The 22,250-nt window shown below is 45.1% G+C and overlaps 1 protein-coding gene across 1 annotated transcript in view; it reads left to right on the top strand.

Annotated features, from left to right (window-relative positions):
- The window catches only part of LAMC2 (laminin subunit gamma 2), a 95,594-nt gene that overhangs the window by 45,213 nt on the left and 28,131 nt on the right, over positions 1–22,250 (top strand). Inside the window, exons 7-14 of the mRNA XM_085601730.1 lie at positions 2,973–3,162; positions 7,540–7,652; positions 9,025–9,243; positions 9,776–9,958; positions 15,217–15,462; positions 16,912–17,048; positions 19,489–19,645; positions 21,496–21,701. Of these exons, the coding sequence (XP_085457856.1) occupies positions 2,973–3,162; positions 7,540–7,652; positions 9,025–9,243; positions 9,776–9,958; positions 15,217–15,462; positions 16,912–17,048; positions 19,489–19,645; positions 21,496–21,701 (1,451 nt within the window). The remainder of the gene's footprint in view (positions 1–2,972; positions 3,163–7,539; positions 7,653–9,024; positions 9,244–9,775; positions 9,959–15,216; positions 15,463–16,911; positions 17,049–19,488; positions 19,646–21,495; positions 21,702–22,250) is intronic.

The raw sequence follows: 22,250 nt of genomic DNA, 5'->3' as shown, positions 1-22,250 counted from the left end.
ACGCTGTCAGATGTGTGCCGCTGGGGTCTGGAACGCTGTCAGATGTGTGCAGCTGGGGTCTGGAACGCTGTCAGATGTGTGCCGCTGGGGTCTGGAACGCTGTCAGATGTGTGCAGCTGGGGTCTGGAACGCTGTCAGATGTGTGCCGCTGGTGTCTGGAACGCTGTCAGATGTGTGCCGCTGGTGTCTGGAACGCTGTCAGATGTGTGCCGCTGGGGTCTGGAACGCTGTCAGATGTGTGCCGCTGGGGTCTGGAACGCTGTCAGATGTGTGCCGCTGGGGTCTGGAACGCTGTCAGATGTGTGCCGCTGGTGTCTGGAACGCTGTCAGATGTGTGCCGCTGGGGTCTGGAACGCTGTCAGATGTGTGCAGCTGAGCTCTGAAATGCTGTCAGATGTGTGCAGTTGGGGTCTGGAACGCTGTCAGCTGTGTGCATCTGGGGTCTGGAACGCTGTCAGCTGTGTGCGGCAGGGGTCTGGGACACTGTCAGATATGTGCAGCTAAGGTCTGGAATGCTGTCAGATGTGTGCAGTTGGGGTCTGGAAAGCTGTCAGCTTTGTGCAGCTGGGGTCTGGGACGCTGTCCGATATGTGCAGCTAAGGTATGGAACGCTTTCAGATATGTGCAGCTGGGGTCTGGAACGCTGTCAGATGTGTGCGGCAGGGGTCTGGGACACTGTCAGATATGTGCAGCTAAGGTCTGGAATGCTGTCAGATGTGTGCAGTTGGGGTCTGGAACGCTGTCAGCTGTGTGCATCTGGGGTCTGGGACGCTGTCAGATATGTGCAGCTGGGGTCTGGAACGCTGTCAGCTGTGTGCGGCAGGGGTCTGGGACACTGTCAGATATGTGCAGCTAAGGTCTGGAACGCTGTCAGCTGTGTGCATCTGGGGTCTGGGACGCTGTCAGATGTGTGCAGTTGGGGTCTGGAAAGCTGTCAGCTTTGTGCAGCTGGGGTCTGGGACGCTGTCCGATATGTGCAGCTAAGGTATGGAACGCTTTCAGATATGTGCAGCTGGGGTCTGGAACGCTGTCAGATGTGTGCCGCTGGGGTCTGGGACGCTGTGAGATATGTGCAGCTAAGGTCTGAAAATAAATGCTGTCAGATATGTGCAAATGGGGTCTGGGATGCTGTCAGCTGTGTGCAGCTGGGGTCTGGAACGCTGTGTGCAGCTAGGGTGTGTGTGGTGTACAGCTGTGGAATGCTGTCGTCGCCGGAGTAAATTCGCATAGTGGAGGCGGATAAGGGACGCCGGGCACATTTCGGAAGGCTTCATAATTTGGCAGGCTTGTGCTGCTGGAGAGAAGTCATCCTTTCTGTTGGCCCACCCACCTGGGATGCTGTTTTTAATAACTCAAGTTCCAATACAGGATTGCACATGTCGTTGGTATTGCCGAACAACTGAGACGTTACCAAGGACTCCGGGGAGCATCTGTACACACGCATTCGTTGATTCCTTTCTCTGGGCCTGTTTGTTGCTCGGGGAGGGATGGGTGTGGCTATTTAAGGAAATGTGTGCCACGGGCCTCGGTTCAGAATGTGCTTTGTGTGAGAAATTATTCATCTCGCGCGCCAAGCCCTTTATCCCACGCAGCACATCGTATTCCCTCCGGCCGTACCAGTCCTCTCTCTCTTTCTTCTGCTCTGTCCCTGTCTCTCGTCAGAGGCAGACTGGCCCAGAACGAGATATGGAGAATTCAATAACATTTTGCTTCTCAGTGACGTTTAAGGCCGGGGGCGGGTTATTTTTGTCCTCCTTGCATTTGCGTTCGTTTTCCGGCTTATTTGTTTCCTATAATACCCCTCTTAGTCCTTTCTGCCTCTCCTCAGACCCTTCTGTGTCTCGTCTGACATGCCTGTTTCTTCTCTGGTCTTCCTCATCCCCCTGCCACCCTTCTATCTTCCCTCTGACATTTATCTTTCCCATTTGGACCTTCTTCCTCCATAGCATCTTCTGTTTCTCTCCTAACTCTTGTCTTCCACCTGAACTTTGTCTCCCTTCTGATTTTTCTGTCTCCTCATTGGCCTTTATTTCTCTTTGAACTTTCTATCTCCCCATCAACCCTCCATCTCTTTTCAGACCCTTCTAGCTCCTTTCTCAGCCTTCTGCCCCCGACTTTCCTATCCCCCCTTCTTTGACCTTTTTCCCATTTGTCATTTGTGTGTCCCTCTTACCGACTTGTCTTTTTTTTCTGATACTCGTGTTTCCCCTCAGACCTTCTGACCTTTCTGTCTTTTCTCATACCTTTCCTTCTCACCTCTGGCCTCTCTTCTCCCTCCCACCTTTCTCTCTCCTCTGACCTTCCTCTTTCCATCTGACTCCAGAGTCTCCACTCCGAATTTTCTGCCTCCCAACCGACCTTTCTGAGCTTTCTGGCTCCCTGGTCACTCTTGTTTCCCTTCTGACTATTCTGTTTCATCCCAAACCCCTCTCTCCCTTCTGGCTTTTCTGTTTCCGCTTTCACTTTCTAGTCCATTCTGACCTTTCTGGCACAGTTTAACCCTTGTACCTTCTAACCCTTCTACCGATTTAACCTTCTACCTCCCCTCTGATCGTTTTGTCTTCCCTCTGACCTTCCTGTCTCTCTTCTGACGGTTTTGTATCCCCTATGACCTTTTTGTTTTCCCTTTAGTCTCTCAGTGTCTCCCACCTGGCTTTGTGGTTCCCCTCTGACCCTTTGTCCCCCTTCTTCTATTTATGTGTCCCCTCTAACTTTGTGTTTCCCCTCTGACCTTCTAACCTTTCTCACTCACTCCCCGACCTTTGTTTTCTCCCTCTAACCCTTCTGTATCCGTTCTTATATTTCTCTGTGCCCTCTGAACGTTCTAGTTCCTCCCACTGGACTCTCCCCTTCTGTAATGTAATCTGGTGCTCATATAATCCATTTTAATGACCTTGGGCTGAGATTGTGCTGTATAAAACTGCAAAAATAAATACAAAAATACACGTTCACTGTCTATCCTTACTTTGCAGCAAAGTTTTTGGGAAACCAGCTGCTAAGCTATGGCCAGGAGCTGTCCTTCAATTATCGCGTGGACCGGGGAGGCCGCCGTCCATCTGCCCAGGATGTGGTGCTGGAAGGGGCTGGTTTAAGAATCACCACCCCCCTGGCTCAGCTTGGTACTACCCTGCCCTGTGGCATCACCAAGAGATACACCTTCAGGTACGAGGCTGGTATTGTTTGGAATAGGGTGTCTTTTGCATCCAGCCTTCTGAGGTACAGCCTATGGAAGCTCTGTGTCTCCACTCAAAGATCAAGCACCATGAGCAATGACCAACCTTTAAAACCTAGAGCAATCCTCTCTCTAGCTCTATAGACAAGAAAACACATATTGGGTGGGATATCTGTGGTGGGTCTTGTACTTTCTGCCTCTTGGGCTCACTTTAACCAGCTGTTCCTAGGGAGATCATTGCATGCTCCACCAAAACATTGCATAAAATGAGTTCTTTTATCATTGAGATTAAGAAAATATAGATGGGTAACTGTGAATAATGGAGATTTTTTTTTTTTACCGCGAGGTTCTGGGTTGTCTATGATGTCACTAAGAACGCCAAGGTGAAAAGCATTCCTGTTATTCACATTTTAGACATCTATAATTTTATGTTGTACGAGCCCCCCAAATCATCTGCCCCTGCGTCCAACATATAGAGAGGTGCAGAGGAGTAATGGGAGAGACATAAATACCATGGTCTGTCCTCCAAATATTGCACAAATCAGACTTGCTACCACCCACCTCTCCACCCTCTGAGAATTGCACTCCCACCCAAATCCAAATATTAAATAAGATGACCTGACCTCATGTCACCCTCTCTCACCACCATGGACACATGCCATCCCCCAAACTGAAAAAAAATACCTGGCATCCTGACACACACCCTCACCACCCTCTGAGCATTACCTACCCAAAGTCGCAGAGCGGAGAGCTGCCGGTACCCTGACAGCGGCTCTGTGAGAGCTGCTTGGTAGCTTAGATATTTGACCCTTTTAGGAAAAAAGTTATTTAGTGCAGGCACAGTGCCGCCCACATTCCCCCACCTCCCTTGGGTGTGTGGAGACCCGTAAGTGGTGGTAGAAGGTGAGTGAAACCGCCATTCTACCACCACGCTTGAGACTCCGGAGGCCGGCTAAGGCAGTGGAACAAAGGGGAAGTGAGCGCTTCTTCTTGCGACATCGGATTAGTTGGTGATCTCTTTGGTTACCAACTTTTGGGACGTCACTATCGGGACTAACCATCTTTTGATCCGGTTGTTCATGATGCGCAACATATATAATCATTGTACTAGCTCCATACATCCCTCATCTTTAAAGCATTAAGTGAGAGGGCAGGGACATGTATTCTTATTGCTATGTTTATGTAATGAACAAGGCAGAGTCAATCTTCTGTGTGTCTTGGTCAGACATGACCTGTACACACAGCATTGCAGTTTGACACATTACATCACACCATTGGATTTACACAATGCCATTAGATCATTCAGCGGTAGAATTTGGTGATTGAGTGGTTATGGTAGATTCATTGACTGACAGAGACTATCCCTAAAGCAAATGCAAGGACACCAAAATGATCAGACGCTGGAGAGACGAGTTGATTTTACTATTTAAAAGTTGAGTTTCTGGACATATCAATTAGTTCTGCAAGGCTGGGCACACCACAGGTGGCGTCTTTTAGATTTCAGTCTAGACTTGCAGGAATGAATGAATGAATGGAGGGATTTCTAAAGCACACAGTTACTCCAAGGAGTGTCCCGGCGCTATAGGGAATTAGAAGTCAGAAAAGAAAATTGGAGAAAGAAAAGTCTTAAGCTGCTTTCCTAAATGATTGTTCATTATTCACTTGGCGGAGTTCCATAGGCACAACTCTGGCATGATTAGTGTACTGATCAAATGGTTCCCTTGAGAACTATTAATGAAGTTTCTTTACCAGACAGGCTTGAGGAGGGTCTAGTATTGGCCTTGAGAGCCTCACCAGCAATAAGTCCCATCACAGTTGCACAAAGGTGGGCACTCTTCGTGGTCCAGGAATCTAGGGGAGCAATTGTGCAATAGGTTGGAGTGGTTTTAAATATGTGCACAGTGTTGGTCAGTTATGTTCTGGGCACTGAGGACTTAAAGAGCTGACAGGAGGAGAATATGTTCATAAAACAGAGGACAGTGGGGTGCAATGGCACATCCAGAGACCTGGGAAGAGGAAATGTATTTGTTCATGGGGGTTTATTTATTTATTTATTTGATTTATTTAAGCAATTTATTGAGTGCACAAATACCCTAAGGTGTCTCGGCGCTATGGACAGCTTAGTTGAGAAAAAGAGGGAGAGGAGGGTTATTTACTGAATAGCCACGTTTTTAATTGTTTGCGGAAGGAAAACAAGGTGGGGGTGGTTTTGATGTGTAAAGGGAGTGTGTTCCAGAGCTTAGCCGTGGCTACAGTGAATCTTCTGTCTACCCAAGTGACTTTCTTTGTTCTGGGGACAGTTAACAAATAATCTGATGAAGAACGTAAGGTTCTGTTTGGTCTGTAAAGGCATATGTTTTTTTTAATAAATTCAGGACCTGAGTTGTGCATCGCTTTGTAAGCGATGCACAAGGCCTTGAATTTTGTTATGCTTTTGATGGGTAGCCAGTGTAGGTGTCAAATCACTCCTGAAATGGGTTTAAACTTAGGAGTGTCCGAGAGAATCCTAGCTGCTGCATTTTGTACCATCTGCAGTTTATGTAGGACTCTTTCTTGAGAGTTTTGCCTGCGTTGGAAGGAAGAAAAGGTAGGAGTTTTTTTATCATCCCAATCGTGAAGAAAGATGATGAGACGACCGAGTTGAAGTGCCTGAACCATCTTGCAGTCTCTATTATTAGAATAGAAGGCTGTGTTTATCATGTAATAAATTTGATGGTCGATTTTGTCATTATGGAAACCTTTTCTTGATGTCACTAAATGTCACACACTGTTTTAAAGGTTCCATGTTCACTGGGGGACACCACACACTTATTTTTATTTTTAATATATTTGTGATGATTTATGTATATAAACATTTTTGAACTTACAAGGATCACGTTGGATATGGTCTTACTTCTCGTTTGGACATCTCCTTTTACCCCAGTCTATTGCCATTGTGCTTAGCTATATTGTGTATTTTTACATTGTTCAACAGGAGCCATTGTTAGGCCTGGAAGGGCTGAGGATCCCCCAATCATCCAGCCTTAAAAGCTGCCTCCTGCCTCTATTCCACTGGGCTTTTGTTTCTTTGTTTTGTAAGCTCAGCCTAGCCATGGCCACTGGTGGTCTCCTGACAGCACCCAGTGAACTCAATGGATAGATGTCGAACAAAGAGAAAAATGGCAGATCCAATGACTAAGGGCAGTTGCCTGTTCCTCTCCCCAAAACCCACAAAAGGCAAAGTCATGGAAGAAAGGCTTGAAATAATCTCAGCCTCTGGCAATCATTCTGGATTACATTCCAGACGCTCATTTTGTGTCCACTATGCCATTCGAGACAAAGACCTGCCTTGTGCAAATCTGTTCTGGTCCTGCTCCAATAGGGAAAGTCCAGTCCTAAATGCCAGGCCAGGTCCCCTCCAGATGGGAACATGTGCAACTTCAGAACGGTGTCAACCTACTTAGGCATCACTAGTGAAGTATAGCTTGAGTCTTATGGCACAGTGCGCACATGATCCATGTCTGGACATACATATCCATAACACTTAGGGCATCACCTGCAAAAACAACAAGATGATGGAATGAATGCTTGAATTATGCTCAGCCACGGGCAATCGCCCTCAACTGCATTCCAGACCATCATTTTGTTTGCTCACTATGCCATTCTAGATTGAGCCCCTCCTTACGCAAATCAGTCTTGGTCTAAGACTCAAGCTATACCTCACTGAGAAGACCTAAATAGGTTGAAACCGGTCTAGAGGTGCTTGTTTTTCCATATGGAGGGGTAATAGTCTAGTAGTTCAGTCTGGATTGTTCCATTTGAAGGCGAACGAAGACTGATATACATAAGGAGGGTCTCTGTCTAGAATGGCACAGAGAGCAAAAAACAATGGTCTGCAATCTAGGCCATAGTGAGCGCCTGTGGCTGACATTAATTCAAGCATTGCTTCCATCACATTTTGGTTTTGCACTATATTTTCCTCTCCTGATGCTTCGTTTCAGGGTTGTGCTAGTCCTAGCCACTCTGCACGTCTTCCCTGTACCCATTGGCTACATTTTGACCTCAAGGTAATTAAATGGTGAATGTGAAAGTGGTTTCAAGCTGATACCGGGTGGTTGTGGATGAGAGGAAAGGGTATGCCTTTTGGTGGTCTTTGGAGGAGTCTTAGTTTCAGGGAATCTTAACGGACCAAGAATGGACACATGATCTGTAGGTTACTTTACAGGGTAGGACTCGTTAGGCAGTAGACATGTTGTGGGAGTCTATTATGCCAACTTGGAGGAGATTCTTAACCTTCTAGACTAGATGGGAAGATGATGATGATGAAAGAGTAGAGGGTGGTAACTCAATGTTTTTAATTTTCAGTGTATTCCCTCTTGTCTGTGCAGATTGGATGAACTTACAGAAAGCAAGTGGAGCCCTCAGCTGAGTTATATGGAGTATCGACGGTTACTGCGAAACCTGACAGCCATCCAGATCCGAGCAACCTATGGAGAATACAGTAAGTGAACTTAGTGTAAAACTTTGGTTTTAGATACTACTCTGTAGATCCAGGTGTAGGAAGTGATGGGCATCTCCCCTCAACATCGCTGCCAAACTTTACAAAGTACCACCCAGAGCTCCACAATGCTGCCAACACGTTGCCTTTAATACCCCCGTGCTGGCCAGAACACATTGACACTTTTTATACAACACAGCCCTGCCCCAACGCTCTGGTACCTCTTCATAAATGCTCCAGCTGCCCTCAAACCCCTCCCTAATGCTACTCTACACAGCCACACATCCAGATACACCCCAATTCTGCCCTACTTTTCCTAAAACTGCCTCACGCACCCATACTGTGCAAAACACAGTGATCATGCTACACACACAACAACTATGTGCTACATACCACAGCATTACTTTGGACACTGGGTTGCTGCCATGCAGATCCTGACTCGTTCTCTCTGTCTCTCCCCTCCCTCTCTTTCTCTCTCTCTCACGCACACCCTCACACATCGGCACAACACTACATTGATGATGCCAGCACTACACATAATTCAGGACAGGTTAGTACTGTATGCTCCACACAAGGTCACTACGGTCTGGCATTCTTAGGGAGCACAGCACATCCATGTGCTACCCAGTGCTTTAATGCCACACAACACACAACAATGCTACCTAGGACTCCATCACAGCACAACAAACTACAATACAGCCTAGCACTTCAAGCGCAACACTCCCCAGTGCTAGTGAGCACTACAAAAACAGTGCAGCACTCCCCATGTTGTGCATCCCTATGATGAAGCGCAGCACGCCCCAATGCTGCTTAGCACCATTGATGAGGCTTATTACACTCCATTGTAGTCCAGTACCTTGATGAAGCCATTGCTGTGTACAGAATTCTAACAAAGCGTAACACAGTACTCTAGCGAGATCCCAGGCACCAAACTCCAGCTCTGTATGGTAGGTGACAGTAGGGTCCAGAGGCCTACCACCCGAGTTAGACCTCTCCCATTTACCTTCTCTGTAGCAGAATGGCTTCCAATAATACATAGCGGGCAGGCCTGCAGATGGTTCCCTGGCATTTCTCGAGGGGTTCTTGGGGTGCTGCAGAGTTACCTCTGGATGCCACGTACCCATGTGACCCGGTCCTTATAAGAGTACAGAAAGTGTGGGGTGGGCCCTTCTAACCAGAGCAAGGGGGTTCATTATTTTGGGAAAATGCTTTTTGACTAAGACAAAAGAACAGGGAATGATGCCAATGAGTGGGGCTTCCCTTTCTGTAACCCCATGCATGGCAATGAATGTTCTGCGAATAGAGCTTGGCACATGCTCTGGGCACCTCTTGTAGGCAAACCATTATTAATGTCTCCTGTCGCCTTCCTTTCCAGGCACAGGCTACATGGGAAACGTCACCCTGGTGTCGGCACGCCCCATTTCAGGGGCACCGGCTCCCTGGGTGGAACGCTGCACTTGTCCCCCTGAGTACCAGGGGCAGTTCTGTGAGAGGTGCGCCGCCGGGTACCGGAGGAGATCCACCTACCTAGGTCCCTTCTCCCCCTGCGTACCCTGCAACTGCCGAGGTGGAGGAGTCTGTGATCCAGACACAGGTGAGGGAGAGTGTACCACTTGGTGTGTATGGCGGGGAGATCGGGAGAGGGTGGGTGGGGAATCTTGACAATGTATGGATATGCTAAAGAGAAAATAGGCCTCTACCTTTATGGGACTGTTCAGTACTCAAATGTCTGTTGCCTTGTGGCAAACAATGCATCCTCAGTAAATTATTTTTTACCCTCTCTTTCTTGCTCTACTTTGTACTCCATACATATTTCTTTCATTTCATTTTACACTCTTGTCTTCTCTACCCATTCCTCTTATACCACTCTCTCCCTTGCCATGCTTCATCTTTACCTCATCCATCTTTCCCTGCTTCCTGTTTCTGTCCTTTTCTCTTCCCTCTCTTAATCCTACCCCTCTTTTTACCTCCCACCTGGATTTCCCTTCGTCCATTCCCCTCCCTCTTCACCTCCATCATTGTCTTCCTTCCTACTTCCTTCTGTACCCTACTGCTGGGTCCACCTCTTCTTTTCCATCACCCTTTCTCTGCTCTCTTTCTTTTCCTCCCTTCTTCCGCTCATACAGGCGATTGCTATGCCGGCGATGAAAACCCCGACAAAGACTGCCCTGAATGCCTAGCAGGGTTCTACAACGACCCCCAGGACCCCCGGACCTGCAGGCCCTGCCCCTGCAGAGAGGGTTTCGGATGCTCGGTCATGCCTGAGACAGAAGAGGTGGTGTGCAATACCTGTCCAGCAGGAGTCACTGGTGAGGAGGGTAGGGTCTTTGCTGCTTCCTGTCCTGCAGAGCCATGCTGGGCAGAAAGGGTAGGGGAGAGGGGATGTGCCGGGCAAAGGAAACTGTTGTGTAGATACCGCTAGCAGAAATAACAGGAGACCTCTCCTCCTTTTGATATATTAAACCCCAGTCTCAGATGTTTCCTGTATGTCTCAATTTGTACAACATTTTTCGTTTTGTAAATGGTCGCCCATTTCACTTAATATTATGACCTCATTTCTTTTGGATTAGCCACAGCTTAGTTAATCCATTTACCAGTACTGAGAGGCGTTTATGCATCACCAATTATTTGCACATTACCAGTATGTAAGCATCAGTTTTGAATATGTCATCTGCCCTTCCTTGGTTTTATCTCAGTTCTGAAGTTTTGCCCAAATTTTGACATAATCGCCCCAGGTTTTGAAATCTTGTGCCCCAGTTTCAATATAATTAGCCCGTGTTTTTTACTGAACCTGCCAGTGGTTTGATACTCTTTGTCATCGTTTCAAAAAATTTACTTATTTCTACCAATTTTATAAGTTTTGTCATGTTTTGACCAATTTGGCAAGCTTTTCTCGGGTTTAATAGATATTGTGGACCTTTAATAGGTCTTGTTCAGCTTTGACACGTTTTGTTAATCTTTAAAAGGTTTTGTTCAGCTTTGACATGTATTGTTCATCTTTAAAAGGTTTTGTTCAGCTCTGACATGTATTGTTCATCTTTAAAAGGTGTTGCTCAGCTTTGACAGATTTTGCTCAGCTCTGACAGATTTTGCTCAGATTTGATGTTTTGCTCGGATTCGATAAGTTGTACATAGTATTGCCATATTGGCTTTGCATTGATAGAAATTAGTCAGATTTGACATGTATAATTAGGTTGGATGTATATGTTTCTCTCAGCTTTGACAGGTTTCTCTTTAGCTTTGATAGGCATTGTTCGACTTTGATAGGTTTCGTTCAATTTTGATACATTTTGCTCAGATTTGACAGGTTCTGACTTCGTTTTGACAGATGTTCCCATATTTTTTACATTGCTATTGATATGGAAATAAATACATCTACATTTTACATTTATAAAACACAGTAAATAGTTGAATTAAAAATAAATTAAAAAATTACAGCTTAAGGAATAAATATTAACAATTTACTAAATATTTTATGCCACTCAAAAGTAGACTATTGCTATAGAACAATAGAAGTACCAGAGCTACGGGGCATACTTACCAAAAAGCTGCATGACAAGGAAATGGCAGGAATGTGACGTATTTAACAAAAACTGGCGCATTTATGTCTTTTCCCAGCGCTGGCGCACAATGGGCTGCCTAGCGACAACACAGGTACACTTGCACCATGGAGCAAGGGTGCCTGTGTTGTAAGCAGGATTGTTTTTGTGCAGGAAGGGACACCTTCCTGCAGAAAAACAACCCCCTGAGACATTTGGCCCTTTCTATGTGTGCTGCAGAATGCAGGACACACAGGAAGAGGAAGTAAAGAGGAGAAATAAAGATATTTCTCCTTGTTACACCTACCCTGGGACGGCGTAGCATTCTGATGCATTCCCTGGTCTACCAGTAATGGTAAATGTGGGAATGCTTCAGCAACCATGGGTGGATGCATGGGAACACCCATGCTCCACCCATGGAACGCCTTCCTAGGGCAGAGTAACGCAACGCAGCGATTTGCACTGCGTTGCGATACTCTTGCTTTATCAAGCCACTCACTCAGGGCCATGCAAGGTGGCCTGTGTGGCTTGATAAATCAAACTTAAGGGTTGTGTCGCTTTTTTATCTGATGGGTGGCGCAAAAGCGACATAACCCTATGATAAATCTCGTTCTAAGTAAACTATTATGAGGCTCCATGTCAATGTGATGTTATCCAACCTGTAAAACCAGATACTGAGATTAAGGAGTGTTGATGACAAAGGTGTACATGTGTGGGGGTAGAGTGGGGAATGTTGGGGAAAGGGGGTAGGGCAATAAAGGAAGGGTTATTTCTCCATGATTGTTGTGTATGGAACCGTTTGTTGTTACAATAAGGAATGCAAAAGGCAAATAAAAATGTATTCAAACCTAAATATCAACAAGTACACATTAAAGTATAAAGTATGCATCATTTTACATTCAAAGCCATAATTTAAAAGCATCCCATAGCTGATAAATTTTCTTTTGGATCCCATCCTAACTGCAAATAAACTTTCCTGAAGCTTAACCCTCTACATCTCTTCTACCTATTCTGAAAAGGTGGGAATTTGGTACAGTTTCCATTTTTGCATAATTAGAGATCTAGGTATGAGCATACAAATATAGATCGAATTACTCCCAGAATTTAATACCTGTGTGTCTAAAAATATCCTCCCAAAATCGTGCCAATAGGGAACATGACTGCCCTACATAAAACCAATCCCCAGTTAAAACATTATGGAATAATACTTTGCTTATCCTTCTTTATAAATGCAGGAGTCAATATGGATAGGATTGCATCCTGCTATAATCCGCCTTCCCAACAGTGGCTAAATTAATCTCACATATCTTTTTACACATATTATTGGACACATTTGTATATGTTTTATTGTTTCCATTTCTGAGCCATCATAGGGAAAGTTGCTTTCATCTTTGACTCAGCTTGATATCTTTTCCTTGAACCTACTGATCTTACATTGTTAGCTTCTAGCAAATTAAAAACCAAATCATCAGCCTCATGTGGAATCAACTAAAGATAAAATGTAACAAAGATAATTATATGCCCACTCACACCAATTCCTGGGCTCTCCATAATGGGGCTTGATAAACGACCAGGGCCCATACTACTGATAGGGCACACTGGTTTGCGCATCGGAGTCCCTTTAAGCAGATGCTGTCTGGCAATGGGGACAGTGCGCTTTCTTAAAATTAGTTTTCTGCCCCTAGGGCAGCAGCGAACTCACGTTGCCCCAGAGCAGTGAAATATGGAGCAGCTGAATCCAGGCTGCTCCTGTTTCACAGTGCTGGTGGCAACCCGCCTGCCCTTTAAAGACGGCTTTGAGATCCCCCCTGCAGGCGGGTGCAGTGAGTGAGTCCATGGTACGTCCTTTCCCCCTTCCACAGTGTTTTCATCAGGTGGTGCACGGACCAGTTTGTGGCCCACTATCAGTGGCATGTATGTCTATGCACCCATGTCCATTATACGACGCAGGTACAGAGGCCATGTGTTTCCTTCTTTTGCATGGGGCCACGCCCCCACACAAAATAGGGAACGCCCTCTGAAGATAGCACCGGTGTTACATGTGCGCCAGCGCCATCAGTATTACAGAAGGGACTGCACAAGCGTGTGCGGCCCCTTCTGTAATACCATAGGGCCCCCGGAGTGCAAAAAGTGGGCGCACACACCCGTTGCACCCATGAGGCACTATTGGTAATATGACCCCATGCCTTCCACTCATTGTTTATTTTAAAAAGTCTGTTTGTTTAAAGGAACCACAGTCACACCACCTTACAACTTCAATTTGTGATTGGAAGAACTTGTAATTCACCCTTAAATCCAGTAACTCCACTGCAGAATTTATGTATGGGATGAAAAACTAATTGTTTATTTCTCCTCAACATTCGGTGCAGGGTTTTGTAGGAGAAATATTTGGGAGACTTGATTTTCTCTTAGCTCTGACAGGTTTTGACTCAGATATGAGATATTATGCTCCGCATTGACAAGGTTTTTCTGAAGTGTGAAAGGCTGTTCTCAAATCTGAGAGGTTTTGCTCAGCTTTAACTGGTCTGCTCAGTTTTTACAGGTATACCCAACATTAACAGCTTTTCTCTCAGTTTGCCTTGGCTTCTGTAAGCTTTGACAGATCTTGACATAGATTTCACTTCTTTTTATTTAGTTTTGACCGGATTTTCTTAGTCTTGACATGTTTTCCAGAGATTTGGCCGGTTTTCTCTTAGATTTGACAGTTTTTTTCAGTTTTAACAGGCTTTATTCTAACAGGCGTTTCTTTAGCTTTGACGTATTTTGTTTTGGCACTGACAGGTTTTGCTTACCCTCTATCAGTTTTACCATGACATCTTTTACTCAGTTTCACAGGTGAAGCTCTGCTTTTCAAGACTTTCCCTTCATTTGGCTGGCTTTTTTCTGATCTGTAACACGTTTTTCCTTAGACTTGACAGTTTTCGCCTAGCTTCAGTGGGTTTTTCGCAAATGTGATACACTTCGGCGTATATTCGACACGTTTTGCCTTGACTTCAGTGGTTTGGATTTGATTTGACAGTTTATACAAATCTTGCTGAGGTGTCACGAGATATTGGTCTATTCTTGGTTCGAAACCTTTTTTTGCCAAAGTTGTACTGATTTATTTCCCGGTTTTGGGAATCCTCAATTGTGACGCATTTCGTCCAGGCCAGTATTTATACAGTAGAGTTGATGTGAGGTTTTTCTACATTTGTCCGTGACTTTCTTAAATGTTTCCAATTTTGCAGGGTTAATGTAATGTATCACAGTCTAGGTAGCCAGTGCCAAATGTCAATAGGTTGGTGCATCCTCACATTTTCTGTGTTTTGCCACAGTTCTGACATTTTTGTGTTCCACTTTTAATTTACATGGCAGAGTTGTTTGTTTCTGTTTTATGGGACATACTCAGACGCAGTTGTGGTTGCCTACACTTTGTTTCCCTTTATGGCTCATAGATTTCCATCATATATGTTCATTTACCATCCTTTTAGGGAAGTGCAACCTCATTTTCTAAACTAGCTTCAGCAGATTTCCCTCCTTGATTTGAATTCAAGTTTTGCCCACTTTGGCCTCAAATGTTCAAAATCAGCTCCCTGTAAAGCCACATATATATACCCAGTTGTGCCACAACCTACCTAGTTTTCAATAGGCTTGAGCAAACTGTCAGCAAATCGTCTGCACTGGGACTATTATGGCCACTTTTATGCCAAACCTCGATCCCAATTTCTATCCATGTGGATGGTGTCTCAACATTGCCATTTTTACAGGTTCTTTTAAGATTTCCGAAGTAAGATTTTTGTATTTTTTTTGCTGCAAGTGTCAATTGATGGACCTGACTTGTGAGGGCGTGAGGAGGGTTTCCAAGAGGCAGGTGTTTATGAAAAGTGTTGTTGGGGCTGAAATATGTCAGGGAGTGACTAACTCTTTTGCACCCTCACCACTAGCTTTAAGAGGCACTTTCCTATTGAGTAATGTTGTGCCACCTATTACCCTAGTCCATCTCAGTTGGCCACTAGGCACCGCTAATGGAATTTCTTTGCTGTTTGCAGGGGCTCGCTGTGATATTTGTGCTGTTGGATACTTTGGAGATCCGATGGGTCAGAGGGGTCCTGCCAGACCATGCAGTGCTTGCAGGTGCAACAGTAACGTTGACCCCCTAGAGTCTGAGAACTGCGACCGTTGGACCGGCGAGTGCTTGAAATGCTTGCATAACACAGTAGGCTTCAACTGCGAACGCTGCCAGGAAGGCTTCTACGGCAACCCATTGGGGCTCATCCCAGCTGAAAAGTGCAAAGGTGAGAAGGGACCGATAACGTGGTGCACACTCACCTAAGATGGGAGCCGAGAGGGGCTGGGAAAGGTCGTGTTGAGTAACCACCCGAGTGAGGCATCTTGTGGTACCACATGAGAGAGGTCGATCTGTGAAACTAGCTGTTGGTATATTGTGCCACCTCCCAGGAGGAAAGAGCACCATTAAAAAAACAGAGAGAGGGCACATTGTGCCACCTCCTGAGTGTAGAGAGCAATATTTTGAATTTACCTGAGAGAGGGGCATTGTGTAAACGTATGAGGGTACATTAACCTGTCCCCTGAGAGAGACCACACTGTCTCCCTTACAAGAGAGAGCTTTCTGCCATCTCCTGAGCAGAGAAAGCGATATTGTCAAACCACCTAAAAAAGGGAGCATTGGAAAACTATTTGAGAGTGCATTGAGCCATCAACTGAGAGACACCACATTGTGTCATCCCCTGAGAGAGCACACATTGTGCCCTCTTTTAAGGACAAACACACTGCACCATCTCCCGAGCGAGGGTACAGTGTGTGAATGTCTGAAAAAGGACACATTGTATCATTCTCAGGAACAAGGTACACTGTGCCAAACTCTGAGAGAGGACACACAGAGTATCCTTTAAAAGAGAATACGCTATGCCTTCCCATGATAGTCACACTGTGCCATGCCCAGAGAGAGGCAGTGCCAAAGAGGGCCTTATAACCTGCAAGGGACAATCCATTCTGAGAAGGGCCTGAGGCAAAACGCATCCTCTCACAAGGGTGGGGGGGAGGTTAAGGATGACTTGTTTACAACCCATGTTGGTTGTAAAGGATTCGATTGTTGACATATAGCCTTACCACTTAGCAGCCACTCTTTTCCTTACACTTGAACAGTTTGTGATTGCATATGCCCTTGCCGTCATTATCTAGGCATCAAGAAGACATATTCTGCCCCCCACCTCATTTGACCTATTACATTTTTCAAGCGAAATTACCTGCTACTCATATTGACAGCATCAGGGGATAATCCGTCCTCTCACCCAGGACATCCTGCGGCACTATCTGCCCTTGATATCCATTCAGACTGGCCTTCTCCTACCTCGCAGCGAAGACCTGGAATGAGCTATCCTTTCATCTACAGACCTCTCCATCTCTTCCAGAATTCCAAACGTCCCTGAAGACCTGGCTATTCAGCTAATCAACAGGACCCTGCCAGGACTGGATACCCTCATGGGTGACAAGGAGTTCTCCACAAATCTACTGATTGATTGATTGGCAGTTTAGCCTAATGGCGGGGACTGAGAAAGGAGCAAAGCAAGGTGCCATTGGGAGCATAGTTTCATTCTAGGCATTGGAAATGGGGCAAAGTCTTATGTCTGTCGAGGTTAGGGCTATCCCCTTGGCTGTAGGTGTGTATGATATTTTGCTGCCATGATTCATTTCCTAACCATTGGTCTCCTGTCCTTCCACAGCCTGCAACTGTCACCCTGTGGGTGCAGAGTCCCAGCTGTGCAATTCTGATGGAACCTGCCGTTGCAAAGCCGATTTTGAGGGACCCAGGTGCCAACACCCGCAGTGCCCGACATGCTATGTGGAAGTAAAGAGTCAGGTAAGGGCTGTGGGGATCCGTCTCTGTCATCATTCATTCCTTGCTCTCTAGGCTCTCGGCAAAGACTGGTGGGATGCCCTTTTTCTGATGGTGCAGAAGCACCCAAGAATGTATGATGTTACAATGTGTGCTTTTACCACGCGGTAGGTAACTAAGTGGTCGTTACAGCGACCGCATTGTTACCACGTGGGGCATTACATCGCAAGTCGTTTCAACTACTTGCGCTAGGTGGCACGCTGGACTTAGGAATAGTATAAATTACTATTCCTACTCCAGTTAGCGCAACAGCTGGGAAGGTGTTGGATTTAAAATCCAACATATTCCCTGGTGTTGCACGCCACCTAGCGCAAGTCATTGAAACGTCCTGCGATATAATGGCACACGTGGTAACAACAAAGTCGTTGTAACGACCGCGTTGTTATGTACCTGCGTGGTATTGCCAGCGTTGTAAATGCTGTCTCCCGCACAAATACTCATTTAACCTGTCCCTTCAAGGCACTATCGCCAGCTGCTTTTACTCATGTTCCTTTTTCCCAATTGTAAACCGGTATACCTTCCATCAAACTCAAAAGTGCCTGTGGTTTGCAAGTTTACAAATCCTCTATTCATTACGAGAAGATCCCAGTCAGTACCCCTACACTACCTCCTGGGATCTGTGCCTCCCTTGTGAATTCTTCTTCTTCCATGTTACTATTACTGCCTTAGTTCTGAGCCTGCACAGTGAATCTATGCCCCCAGTCAATGACACTTCACCCCTCCTCATTTCTGAGCCTGTTGCGCCCACCTGACAGTGGTCTCTGTACCCCTCTCCCTGCAGGGTGAATGTGGCAATATCTGTCGGCTCCTCCCTCTGTCCCCGCTTGTAAGCGTACCAGATGACTTCACGCCATGTACCAGATGACTTAACGCCATGTAATCAGGGACACCATGGAACATAATCACAACGAAGTGGCGGAGCGTGACGTTAACCTCCTTGGCTTAACGCCACGCTCCGCCACTTCCAAAATGCAGGGCTGCACCATATTTACAATATGGTGCAGTCTTGTGTTTCCCCCTGCGCTGGTGATGAATTTAGCTGCCTAGCGCCAATGCAGGCATTCTTGCACCATAGTGCAAGGGTGCCTGCATTGAGGGGGAGATTGTTTATGTGCAGGTATGTCTCCCTTCCTGCACATAAACAATCTTTAAATGGCATTTTGTCACTTCTATGTGTGCTGCTGAATGCAGCACACATAGAAGTTACAAAATTTCATTTAAAAAAAAAAGTTGTTTATGTGCAGGAAGTGTCAACTTCCTGTACATAAACAATGAATGGCCTGTTGCTGTTTCTATGTGTTCTACACAAAGCAGCAACATGGAAACAGCAAAAATGAGGAGAAATTAAACATTTCTCCTAGTTTTGTCAGGGTAAGACCAGGTTTTCCCTGGTCTTAATTATGGTGCTGCCTCCTATTTATGCTGCCCTTGTAAATTGGGGGCAGTGTCAAAATCAATGGGTGTTGCGGTGGAACACCCAACGCAACACCCATTGCCCTCCCGTTTCACACTGAGTAAGCGTGAAAGGGTGCCTTATTTACAAGGCAGCGTTAAGCCACGTTAAGTGGCTTAACGCTGCCTTGTACATAAGGTGAAGCACATATCGCCACCGGAATGTCACTAAAAGTGACATTCCTGTGGCGATAGGGGCTTTTAAATATGCCCCCATGTTCCAGCCCTGGGTGTTTCTTTATTTTTTAAATCATTGTATTCAGGTTTCTTGGTCCAATTAGTTCAGTTGAAATTAAACAAGACTACAGCTTCCTAAATGGATCTGGTTATTATGACAAAGGGACTAGAAAATGCCATCCCCAATGGCAAGAAAGATTTTCATTTCGAGAGGGCCAAAAGTGTTCAAAACTGCTTTATGATTCTTTTTTTGTTATTTCAAATATGTTAATTAGGTTATTTAAGGACCTTCTGACATCATCCTTCATCTAAAAAGCTGTTCTTACAAAAAATTCCCAACCCAAAGCTTCTTGACAGCTGTTTGTGCAGTATAACATTTTACAAAACAATTTAAGTAGCAATGCCAAGTCACTTTTTAACGAAATCTCTTTCACCAAACCCTTGCCAAACCCTGTTTTAAACCCTCTCTGCATACATGTTCCTGTCACGTTGGAACTATTGATCAAAGGCACCATTTTGTTCCCAGTTTGCAAATTGAAACCGTCATGAAAATGCAGTAGGAAATGTTAGTTTTTACTCAGTCAAACCAAGGTTAGACCTGTTCCATCCATGGCTGACCATGCATGAGCAAGGGACAGCGATGGTTTGTTCATGAACATAGAACCAGTCACCTTGTGCTAGTGGCCTAAGCAGTGCTAGTTAAAGCAGAGTTCAGCAATGGTCAGATTAGTATTTTCACACTGCTTGCTCACTCTCATGGCTCCTTGGGTTACAGATGGATCAGCATCGGCGACAACTTAAGGATTTGGAGGCACTGGTGTCAGGTGTTCAAACCGGTGACATTACTGTCAATAACGCAGAGCTTGAAGAAAGGATCCGTCAGGCACAGCAGTCTGCCCTGGGCATGAGGAAAGAGGCTGAGGCCCTAGAAGGTAACAATGCTAGCTTGAAAACTCTGGCGTGAGACTCTGGATGGTAGCAGTCCTACTGGGAAGACTCGCTAGTGAGAACATAGGAGTGAGGGTGCCACAAAGGAGGAGTTCTAATGTGATTCTGAAGGGTGGCAGTGCCACATCCTTCACACCACTGCTTCTAAACAGGGCAGCCATCTTGGAATAGTATGGTCAATAGTGTAGCATTGCTTTACTGTTCCATGATGGGCGCTACATTTATTAGCATTATGTTGGCCAACTTGGATTGGTACAACAGTGATTTCTGAGTAGTGCGATGTTTATTTAGTGGCCTTCTTGGTGGCGTATTTGTAGGGTCAAATTATTGTTTTACTTCTCCAAGAAGGCCAACATGTTGCTTCTAAACATGGCAGCCCCGCTGAAGTTTGAAAACAACAATACATTACATTACCAATGCAAGAAGACTGCTCACTGCTATGTTTAATTGCATTTTTTACTGTAAGCATATGTCTGCTTCATTTAGGCGGTAGTATGTTTTCTTTTCCTACTTATATGCTTGTTGAGTTTGTGTTCATGTTTTATTGTGTGTGGGAAAGTGGCTGAATGAAAGAATGAGTCAATGAGTGGAAGAATGCAAGGATGAGTGACAGATTGCATGTGTGAACACATATTGATTGCCTAAACTCAACAGTGACTGAATAGGCACTTTCTTTTATAAGCCAGTAATGTAATGGCATTGCCAAGCGTGTTATTTTAGTCTCATATCTTTCCCTCTATGGTCTTTAACTCTACTTTCCTGAGCAATCATCTAATTTGCGGCATACTCTTTTCCGCTTTAATTTTATTCCTTGCTTGACTTTTCCACTCTTCTGACATCTTAACATGGGTCTTTCTATCTTTCCTTCCCTTTTTTCTTTTACCTCACTTCTTCTTTCCTCCTATATTTGTTATTCACATGCCATCTCTACTACTATTGTCCCCTCTTCTTCCTCGGTTCTCTGTTTTGTACTTATTTATCCACTCTTCTCTTTTACTTGCTCTCTTTTTACTCGCCTTTCAAATGTATTTTTTTTTACCTTTACCTTCTTTTTGTAACCCTTTTTTCTTAAGTCAGTGTTACTTCCTTCTAACATCAATGTTCATCTTCATTTTTCTGTGTTTCTCTGTTCACCTTGACCCAACTCCAGTTCATATATCCTCTCATTCCCTTAGGCCTTCTTCTTCTTTCCATTATGCCCCCCTTCAGCCATTCTTCCACTACCTTTTAATCTCTTCCCCCTCTTTCTCCTTCATTTCCCTTTCCTCCCATTTGATTTCTTTACCCCTACATATCACATCTCTCACCCTTTATAACTAGTCTCATAAAAACTCTGTTCTAATGTACTTTAAACTCTCTTCCCTTTCTTGTCATTCCACTCCCTTTTGTTCTTGTCAATCCATTCCCTTTTGTTGCCCTTCATATAGCCTTCTAGCCCACTGCAGAGGGCTATAACAGGTGTTAAAGGCCCTGTATCTGAGTTATAGGCCCAAGCTACAGGAAAGGGCCTATAACAAGGGCCTTTAAAAACCAGTATATCGTGAAGGAAAAGGGCTAGAAGGCTACTAGAACATTCCACCCAATAAGGGTAGAATGTTCTAAATTAAATAGGGAGAAACAGAAAGACAAACATTGAAATGTTGGACCTCTAGGCTTCTACCAGCCATTATAAGCCCACAGCTACTCCATTGTCTTCAATGGAGCTCTCAGCATTCCAATGCTCTAATTTTATTTTCGTCAATGTATTTTTCATTTAGCTGTCTTCTTCTCCTGTTATGTCCCCACCCCAGTTCTTGTCTCCTTCTTATACTATTTTTTGATTTCTCTTCTACAGATTCAAACAGATCTCTCCGGAACCGCTTCTCCAAGTTGAAGGCGGAGCAGGCCAGTACTCAACAGAACATTGACAGAGTGCAGGTGAACACAGGCGGGTTGCAGATTCTGGCAGGCCAGTACCAGGGGCAGATGCAAGAAACCAGAAGGCTGATCGAGAAGGCTCGTCTAGAACTGGAAGGTTCAAAGGTCACCGTGCAAGAAATGGTAAATCTCAAATAATAACAGTAGACTGCACACAGAAAATACCATAGCACAGTAGATGGGCATTTTGAGCACTACTCCCTGCTCCTCCCCTGGAAAACACTACAAGAATGTCTCCCATCACCATCTGTGTAATATAAGCTTCTGAGAGCACTAATAAAGTAGTACCACCCACCAACTGAGCAATCTCCCAGGAAGCACCACAAAACACAGCTCCCAACTTCTGAGAAATGCCATCAGCAGACACACACACCCACATAATAGCCGCAGCTACAACCTCACTCATAACTCTTTACACAAACCACAAAACAATATCTCCTGCACTGTCATGGAAAGTATAGTCCTCACCATCTACACAATATTTTTTGTGTACACCACAAATCTCTCAGAATCCTAAGCACACCACTAAACAGCACCAGTCATTTGCACAGTGCAATTCAATAAATCGACAGCACCTGCAATCTCACTCATAACTGTCCCAACACATTCCTAAAACACCAGTGCACATAATCTCCCCAAGATATCCCAGTCTCACTGATAATTCTTAGCATA

This window comes from Triturus cristatus, chromosome 4_2, assembly GCF_964204655.1.
Source record: "Triturus cristatus chromosome 4_2, aTriCri1.1, whole genome shotgun sequence".
Classification (NCBI taxonomy): domain Eukaryota; kingdom Metazoa; phylum Chordata; class Amphibia; order Caudata; family Salamandridae; genus Triturus; species Triturus cristatus.
The sequence above is the reverse complement of the archived record's forward strand: the minus strand, read 5'-3'. Positions and strand labels throughout refer to the sequence as shown.